Here is a 9,849-nt window from a genome sequence, read left to right on the forward strand (position 1 = left end):
ATTTAAATGTTGGTGGGTTTACATAAAACATTCCCATTTGAGACAGAATTTTTAACTTTCTGTTGACAGTTACAAATAAAATGACCAATATTACAATACTTCTGTCCATCGTCCCGAGATGGAAAATAGGAAAAGAAATGCTAATGCGAAATGACACGACTGAGAGTGGTAAGATTTCAGGCGTGGGACTCCCAGCGTGCTTCATTGGACAAATGTAGACAGAATTGCATATCTGAATACACCATGGATAAAGTCTGCAGTATCCCGCCTTCTGCAGCAAAGAAAAAAATAATTGTAACTGTTTTCTGCGGTTACCACGCATTTGGAATGATCATGATCACAGTAATATCCCTCCACACTTCCTCTCTCTATTGTGAGGTTTTTCCACGGAGTTATCACTAAATGATGACAGCAAGGCAGTCAGAAAGCATATTTCTATAGCTAATTGTCAATATAGATTCTATTTGCAGAGCTGGAACTTGTGATTAAGATCTGCGGCACGTAAATTACAAAACCGTAGTTGTTATTCTGTTCATGCTTCCAGCCTGTAGCCAACAGAGGGCAGCAGAGAACCACCAACTCTTTGAAATCCTAGTTTTATTTAAAAATCTATGAATATTTTGAGAAATTAAATGTTTCGGATACGAAAATTCTTTTTTTTCCCCACTGAACACACAATTTAATATATTGAAAAACACAATATAAATATGTATTGGCAACCAGTACTTTTCAGTTCAGGTCAAAGGTCAAATGAAAACTGGTAAACATCTCTTTCCTGTTAATTAATTCAATACCATTTTGGATTTGCAGTGTTACACAGTGGTGAAGTAATTGCATCGTGAGGTCACTTGAAAATCAAAAAAGGAACATAAACAGGAACATAAAAATGAAGGACTACATTACAAGAACTTTGGCTATTCAGATTCACTAAAACTGCTGGGTTCACCCTGGAGTTCCTGACTGGACCATCTCTCGGAACGTCTTTTTAGACAAATTCTAAATCCAAAAACAGGCAGTTTCACACATCTATGGCACAGAAAAAGTATTTTATTGGGCATACTGGTATATTTATATGCTGTAATCATTAAATAGCCCCGGAGGATTGTACGTGATCTTAAGCATTTGAAGTCATTTTTTCCTGATCAATAGTCCAACAATAAAGTCGCTTTATGGTTACCAAGAAAAACCTTTCTGGAGTTACCAAAAGTATGTCTTGCATGACTTCCTCATTGTCTCTCGTCAGCCGATGCAAACATGAGTCACAACAATAACTGTCATGAATATGGTTGCAACCCAAGTGATGGATGTCTTCCAATGAGGTCACACACAGTAGCATGTATCTGACTAATAATTGTCCCTCTGGTTTCCTTGTTTTTTTCTGTAAATGCAATAAACATAACATTTATTGTGGTGAGCTGGAACTTCATGGTGCAGTAAATAAACCGTAATAAGGAAGGCAAACACTCATCCCTAACCGTCAGGCCCATGATGGTGGCACCTTTGAAGTGGATAAATGAATAAGGTGTTTTTATCTTTTATTAGCTTGTTAAAAATTGTAATAATAAGCTGGCAGTGATAAAGTTCATGCTGTCACAGTTCAACTCTTCAACCTTTCAACAGGAAGTAACTGTCTGCCGCGAAAAGATTTTTTGGATAAGCCTGAAAGACAAAGGAGGGCTGCAGTGTTTGATCACTCACCACTGATAGAAACAGGGAAAACCCAAGAACACTCAGTCACACATTAAATCATTCAAGTGTAATCTGCTGCCACAGAACTGCCCCCTCCCCCCGCCGCCACCGCCACCGCCTGCATGCGCACGTGCAGATCTCCTGTCTGCAGAAAAACTGAAGGTGGGCTGAAGACGAGAGATGTTTATGTCTGACTTTTGCGATTTCATCTGTGAGCGATGTTTGACCATACGTTCAAGTTGGAAAAAAGAAAAACTAATTTAAAAAATTTGGCAGTTATGACCAAGTTTAGATAAACGGTGAAGAAACAACGTGTGGCCTGACGACTTTGAGGAAGTTTCTAACATCCCTTCACAGGTCACCTGTATTACCATTCTGAATTATGCTCCTCTGACAGCCTATTACTGTCATGCCAGTCACCCTTTTTTTTAGCACATTTACTTTGCAAACATAATGAAAACATGGATATAATTCAAATCTTTCTTTTCCTTTTGCGCAATCTTACAGTGAATAAATGTGTCAAAGTTTCCAGGGTGGTTCTTATTTTGCTTGGCGGCCTGTGTAGCATGCAAACAGGCCTGGAATTGAATCGATATTTGGTCTATTCAAAGACAGAACATGTTTTTAATGGCTGATGCAAATGTTTCAATTTTGAGTTTAGTTTATCTAGAGCCCAAAATCAGCCCTGGAGGGCTCTACAGGCCGTACAGTTTTAACATCTTCTGTCCTTAGACCCTCATACTAGGCAAAGAAAAACTTTCTTTTGAGGTTAAAGAAACCTGAAGAAAAGCCATAGATGAGGGATCCCGCTCCCTGGGACGGACAAATGTGCAGTAGATGCCACATATACAGAGAAGATCAGCACCACGGGCCCAGAAGTATCTTTAGATGTTCTCAAATGGAGGCCCACTCATCCTTACATCCAAGGTTCCTTACAGTGGTACTGCCTATAGTGTGATAGCTTACCGGTAATCACACTATAGGCACTTTATACACACTTTATCTAGTTTTATCTGAGTTCTGGTAACCCAGGCCCTTATGTCTCTGAGGGTTTATTGGGCATCTCTTGGGTTATATTATCAAGAGCAGCAGTTATAAATTAAACAGAATTGGACCTCTTCCGAACCTTGTGGAACTCCATGATGAACTTTAGTGGGAGCCGAGGATTCATTGTTAACATGGACAGACTGAGACCGTAAGACTACACTGAGACCGTAAGGTAAGATCTACACCTTTTAAAGGCAGACCCTTCAATACCGAGTCTTTTTCAAGTCTTTGTAAGAGAAGGTGATGGTTTGGAGGTAGTCACATAATTGCCTGGCAACCACTTTCTTCAACAGCAGGGATATTTAGGACTGGAAATATTGCTTGGTGCAGTCATAAAATTAATTTCTTGTCTGCAGGAAAGGGTGTGAAAGGGGAAGGAATTGACGCCAGGTGAAGTACTGCATTTCGCTACTAGAGGAGAATTTTAACAAAATTGTGCTCAGTTTAAAGGAAATAACACAATTATTTTGAATGATCACACCGGATGTGGCTGAGGCCTTCTGTTTACTTTGTTTTTATTAGTATTTCATTCGACTGGAGTGAAAAGAAAATGGAGGGTAAAGAGTACATACTGAATAAATTTATACAATGTGAACACCAGAAATGTTGTCATTCACTTGAGCTGAAATCTTGAGTGTCAGCTCCAATTCTCGTCACACTTAATACAAGCAAACCAGAAAAGGAGAAATCAGAAGTGAAGCAGAAGCCAAAAATGTATCTGTATCTTAAGTGTAAATACTTCCCAACATACAGTACACAGAATAAATTATGAACGTCTTTGTGAATGACAACACCTGGTACGTAAAACATGCACAAGGAAAAAGTACAAGTGGAAAAATTAGGAGGATTATTTTGTGCTACTGACAGGTCATTTAATCTGTTCTGATATGATGAGCTCAAAGTTTAGGCACAGGTATTTAGTTTAATCTCTCACCATCACGTACTATTTTTAACCTACTTGCTACCGGCTACAGATCCATACATTTTTTAAGCAGTATCTATTGTAAGATAAAACAATATGCAGTGGAAGCAAAAAAAAAGAAAAAATATAGGTTCATAATGTATATTTACATATTTAAGAGTTCAAATCGACGATATTAAATGCTTGATAATAAAAGGAGAAAAGCCAGATACATTAAATAAAGTATTATGTAAACATTTAACCTTTCCAATGTTTTGTTTTTTTAATATATTACAGTCTGAAAATGTCTGCCTGACTTTTCTCTTCTATATCTGCTCCTTTCATTGCTTCACTGAAGCTACCTCACTTCTTTTACAAAGTATAAGATTAATTTTAAGATGCCAAACCTTTGACAGGGCGTCATCGAATTCATGCTGCGTTCAACGTGCTGCACGAAAGCACGTTTATCTGACAGCGAGAGCTGTGGCATTGAACAGGTTAAATATTCTGTATGTAAATATATCAAAATCAGAAACGAGAGCCTGACTGACAAACGCCCCGGAGATGTCCTCTAACGAATGTGGCTGGACTCTGGCCGCTGAATCTGAAGCCGGGTCTTGGTGGCTAGGGCTGCCTTGCGGGTCATGGTGGTGCAGCGGTTCATGATCTCCTCTGTTTTGGGTCTTGGCGGCACCCTGGGAGGACTGGGGGACTTCTCGCTGTCTTTGGACACCAGAGACCCAGCGCTCTCGGAATCCATGTTTGAGTGGTGAAGTGAGAGGCTGATATCGGGGCTGCTGCTCCCACTTTGGTGGTCCTCTTTCGAGCTCGAGGAGAACTCGCTGCTAGAGGAGAACTGGGACACCCGGGAGATGCTGCGCTCCCTGGTGTTAACTGAGGTGTCCTGATCGAGGTGAGCTGAAGACCAGGTTTCAGAGAGGATGTCCAGAGACTGAGCCTTGAGAAGACGACTGGGCATTATGCTGGACAGTTCTCCTGAAACCAGCTGAGGGTTGTTTTCTGTGTCGCTGCTGTACATGGGAGACATCTCAGGCCCCCTGCTGGTTGCCAGGTTCAGGGTGGAGCTGTGGTGCTTTCTCAGGTTGTAAAGGCCGGCCCGTGGATTGTTGTATGGTTGCAGGTACATAGACGGGATGTAGCCCGCCTTACCCTGGAACCTAAGAGGAGAGTTATTTTACAAAATGTTCTCTCTCTCTCTCTCTCTCTCTCATTCATATCTATGCATTTCATTTTGTTTCTATACCTGATAAGCCACCAGCCGTCGTCAGACTTCCGCAGCACCTCGACCACAGAGCCGATGGGCACAGAAACTTCATCTTCCTTTTTAGTGGTGTAGTTCTTCACGGCACAGTAAAGGACACCTGAAAGAAGCAAGCTTAATGTCTTTGCAAGGAACGATTTACCTCAATTACAACTGAATGACCAAGTACGGTAAATAGTTTAGAGAATAATAGAAGACCACTTTTTGGTAAATAGCACATCCTAGCGGCTAATATTTGAAACAGCAAGGGTTTACATTAAAAACGCAAAATATGCATAATGGGCACAGGCATGTGGAATAACGTGAATGCCAACTCTAGACAAAGAATGCCTTATGTGTGGGTTTGTCAGGAGATACTGAAAAATTGGACACACCTCCTCGCTGGTGTTCAGCTTCTGCATCTTCCGCTGCTTCCCACAGCTCCAGGTAAGGAGCAGGAAACCACGCCAAGCATTTGCTCTCATTCTCCACCAGCCACCAGCCTGGCAGGGAAATACAAACATGCTCTCCGTATTATAGCCACGAATGCAAAAATATGGAACTGGTCAGACATAAAGGGTCAAAAGTTTCTGGACTGACCACCAGGGTCTTTAATCAGGACATCCAACTTCTCATCTACAGCGACTTTGAACGGCCGATTCTTGGTATCCTTGGTCTCAAAGGCATCAACGCAGCGGTAGGTCTGGGTGACAAACGGGTGGGTGATGTTATTTGCCTCAACCTTTCCTCCACCGGAACCATCAGGAAGATCATCAGACAGTAGCATCACGATGCTGCACAGCAAGAAAAAACATTAAACTGTCACTTTGCTGTTGTAATGTAATAGGAAAAAAAAATAAACTGAAGTTTGTTATGAGTGAGTGTTGTGAGTGGCACCTGTTTTTGGTGAAGTCTGCCTGCAAATCATGATCTTTGGGCGTGAAGAACTGCGTCACCTCTGAGCTCCGAGTTACGGTCATTTCGCATTTTAGTAGTTTGTCGCAGTAACTCTCCAGGAACTTCATGCGTTTCACCAGTCGAGCTGATCCTTTCTTTGGGAGGCTGCTTTTCCTGGCCTCACCTGGATGCAATAAAAAACACCCAAATTTAATTAAGGGGAAAAGTGGTGATGTTTAAGATATTTAACAGCCTGTGTTAAAAATAAAATCATTCCCCACTCAAACTTTTATATATATGTTTATTTTTTGGTGTAAGTGTGTGTGAGTGTGTGTGTGTGTGTGCGTGCGTGCGGGGGGGATTACTTACCTCTGAATTTGGGAATCAGTCTGCTATTTTTCCGGAAAGGATTCAATTGAGGGAACTTCTTCTTCAGAAGCCTCTGAATGAATATATTGGCATTATCATTATTAATATTGTGGTTGCTGTTATGATCTATAGCAGTAGTAGAAATATACATTAAAGTGCTTACGTGGAATTTCCTGAAGTCCTGGAAGGATCTGTAAACGATCACTTCGGTCTGGTCAGACCATGAGACTGATATCATGAACGTCTGCGTGGCCACAATGAAAATAACATTTTTAAAAAGTTAGTGAGAACAGCACAGAAAAGCTTCAGGTCATCACGAGTATCTCTGGTATAGTTTAGATGAGCCCACCTTGAGTTTAGGCGTTTGTCTCTGGACCGCTCCAATGACGCGTGCGCTGATCACGAACCGCTGGTCTCCAGTCATGGTGTGCTCTGGGTTCTGATCACCGGTAACAGATCGGAGCCACTCACCAATTACATCTGACTCCAGTGGCATCCCGCTTCAATAAATATACCTTCCAAAGACGAGGGGGCGGAGTGAAAAACCGAGGAGGCTGGAGGAAAGGATGCACGTTAACCAGAGATGTCCCAGGTGTGTTCAAAACGCTCAAGGGATGTGGCCCAGAGGCAAGACACGGGGAAAAACCTATTTTGCGCAATCGTGTCGCTAGGACAGTCGGTGCGCGCTCATCTCATCCGACCAGCTTTGGGTGTAACTGTCATGATGATGGGCAGACCTGTTTACACACTGCCTGCATACTATACATTTCATGACATATGACTTTTGACATATGTCATGAGTTTAAGCATGATTAAAAATGTCTTGATGTCAGCAGCAACTTTAAACCAGAATAACCTTGACCTGCTATCCTTTCAACAAGGAAAATACCATCTTCTTGCTAATATTCATTTGAGGGTATATATTATATTTTGTTATACATATTATGTCGGTGGTGTACTCCAGGCATGTTTTAGATATATTCTTGCCTTCTAGAAAAAAAAGTACAATCAAATTTTATATTTATACTTTATGGACATATTTTGAGATTTTTTTTTTTTTGTCATGCTGGTTGAAAACCATCTGACAGCATCAATTCTGCATTCCCATATTCCTCTCCAATATTATATTCCTTTCCTATATCATTGTTTCTCATTGGCTGTCCATAAATACATCTCTGCACATGCCATAACTTCATTCTTGTCATCTGGCGGCAATATCTCTTATCGGGTATGGTGCGGAGAGCTGTGTTTACACAAGTGTCTCTTAACAGGGAAGCACGTACAGTATACGTGCACGTCTGTGTTTGGGTGGGAGCAGGTGTTACTTCAAAGGTTGGGTGAGCTGGGGCAATCCCAGACACTTATCAGGTGGACATGGGTGTGGGGGCCTCCACTGAAGTAATGCCAGTAATCTCTCTCTCTCTCTCTCTCTCTCTCTCTCTCTCTCTCTCTCTCTCTCTCTCTCACACACACACACACACACACACACACACACACACACGCGCGCGCGCACACACACACACACACACACACAAACACACACACACACACGTGCACACACACTCACATACACGTACACAAGACAGTCTCAACCTTTCACACAGTCCTTCCAACCTCACAAGACACCTAAGAATATTTCAACACCTGGATTTATAACCATGTCATTTCTCACACTGAGCATGGCGGATATGTACAAATTACCATTATGGAATGTGTAAACTCCCAGAATGTAAAGGAGCCTTAGATCTGTTTGACAATCATTTCTGGGTGACAGAGGAATGACTTACATTCCTCTTTAATCCAACTCTTTGATTTATTTGTCACACAATTGTAGTTGAAAAGAAAGTTGCTTTGAAGGTGACTCGGCCCATGTCTTTGAGGCAACGCTTTGTTTAACTGAGATTCAATGGACTCAAAATATTAAACAACACATAAAGTTTGAAATGAAAGGAAAAGATCTTGTTTTAAGCCTTTGGAACAAGAACAATAGCGGGTGACGAACAGAGTTGATGTCAGCAGTCATTGTTGTGCAACAGAAACACCTCCAGCCACCCAAAAATGTTTTTATTGTAATAGAAATTACATCCATTTATGACAGTATGCAGTCTTTAGTGTCTAGATAGAACAAGCATTGTCTATAATTTGAGTTGAGGCCAGACTGGATCACTTATGGAAAATCTATTACCTTCCTGGCAATTAGAAAAAGAAAGTCAAACCTGTTTTCATGAGGATGTTCCACAAAGCATCACACTAATTCATTTTATTTGGTTACCAAACAATCACATCTTTGTCTAACTCACTCAGAATATGACAGCAGGAGTGCCAGTGAAATCCAGGTGCAGGGCTCCTAGGTTTCACATACACCTTTTATTCATTCAAATGGCATCGCAGTTTCTGCCGTCTTCAACAGTGTTTCTAAAACACTGTTTTCACTTTGTTAGACATACTTTGCAGAACTCATTTATCCTTTATGCATTCTCACTAACTAAAGCTTACCCACACCGCCCCAAAAAACACCCAAAACTCTTCACACTTATTGCTAATGATGTGATAAAGCCAATATAAGCCAGTTCATATTGCACAGGCGGAGTTGAAAGTTGATATTAAAAATGGATGTAAACAATCTGAGAGGCAGAGGAAGAAGAGTTCAGGAGATGGTGTACAAGGAGGAAGAGAGTGGAAGAGCAAGAACAATAATTTCAAATGAAATCTGTGCCGCTGTGATGGACCATCTTCTTGTTCATGGAAATACAATGAGGGAAATCGGATAAAGAGTATGACCCAGTCTTAGCAGGCGACCATAATCAGGGCACTGGGTCAATGTTTGCCTTTGGTCTTTGAAGTTTCAGGTTCATATTTTTGTAACTGCACATTCCAGTTTTGTAGTGTTGCCTTTTGAGGGAGGAAGGACTCCTATATCCTCCCAATGGCAAGAGCCTTTCATAGTTGACATTGTCCTTCAAAACCAGGTCATTAGACTACAGGAAAGACAGCAAAAAGTTGTTTAAGAAAATGTATCAACAGTGTCAGCAAATGCTTCACGGCAGGGAGCGCATGAAGCAAGCATAAAGAGCAACTCAAAAAGGTCTAAAGGTCAAAGACTTCAGTATGTGAAAGTACGTCCACATTCGCACAGACACATTCCGTGCTGGTTGTTTACAGTGAAATATAGTACATACAGTAATCCTCACCACAAGTCTGTTTTACGTTTAATCTGATGAAGAAGAGAAGGAGAGGCCAGACCATAATAGGCCAACGGGACATTGTGGAAGTCCCTGCAGCGTGGTGGCAATGTGACACTTTTGCAGCTATAACTAATTGTGGGGCTCTCCTGCCATTTTGCTCCCTTCGAGCCATATAACACCCATCTTCTTACATTTCTGAGCAGTCTTCAGAATGTCTTGCATGTTATAGTTTAGGACAATGTCGGTTTTCCCTGCAGTGTCCTGATATGGGAATGGTTCATCATCAACCAGCTATTAATGAATGTTTGCTTTACATGATCCACCCCTTTTCGCAACCCAACTGACAACCCTGTAGGAGGGAAAATCTCCTCCAGGCCATGGAATTGGCCTGTGGTGACATATGTAGATGTGGAGTCTTGCCAAGGCTGGATCAGGCACAGCAGTGGGTTTATCCCCTGTTCTCTGGGTTGGCAGAATATTGCCTGTGATGTTGATGAAGT

The 9,849-nt window shown here is 41.5% G+C and overlaps 1 protein-coding gene across 1 annotated transcript; it reads right to left on the reverse strand.

Annotated features, from left to right (window-relative positions):
- Positions 1-3,786: 3,786 nt before the first annotated feature.
- LOC101063856 (NADPH oxidase organizer 1-like) lies at positions 3,787-6,654 on the reverse strand. The gene is made up of 8 exons (XM_003961498.3): positions 6,514-6,654; positions 6,328-6,408; positions 6,165-6,237; positions 5,796-5,979; positions 5,499-5,692; positions 5,294-5,401; positions 4,902-5,019; positions 3,787-4,815 (listed from the first exon to the last, which is right to left on the reverse strand). The coding sequence occupies exons 1-8, from the start codon at positions 6,586-6,588 to the stop codon at positions 4,209-4,211; spliced, it is 1,440 nt and encodes a 479-aa protein (XP_003961547.1). The 5' UTR covers positions 6,589-6,654; the 3' UTR covers positions 3,787-4,208.
- Positions 6,655-9,849: the final 3,195 nt, after the last annotated feature.

Source organism: Takifugu rubripes, chromosome 1 (assembly GCF_901000725.2).
Source record: "Takifugu rubripes chromosome 1, fTakRub1.2, whole genome shotgun sequence".
In the NCBI taxonomy this organism is placed as follows: domain Eukaryota; kingdom Metazoa; phylum Chordata; class Actinopteri; order Tetraodontiformes; family Tetraodontidae; genus Takifugu; species Takifugu rubripes.

What these genes read in the sequence shown, in the direction of transcription:
- LOC101063856 (XM_003961498.3), bottom strand. Translation starts at nt 6,588, where the DNA reads ATGACTGGAGACCAGCGGTTCGTGATCAGCGCACGCGTCATTGGAGCG. An exon ending in AGCTGAACACCAGCGAGGAG is followed by an intron (nt 5,020 to 5,293) that starts GTGTGTCCAATT and finishes TGCTTCTTTCAG; the next exon opens with GTGTCCTTTACTGTGCCGTG. An exon ending in GACGGCTGGTGGCTTATCAG is followed by an intron (nt 4,816 to 4,901) that starts GTATAGAAACAA and finishes CTCTCCTCTTAG; the next exon opens with GTTCCAGGGTAAGGCGGGCT.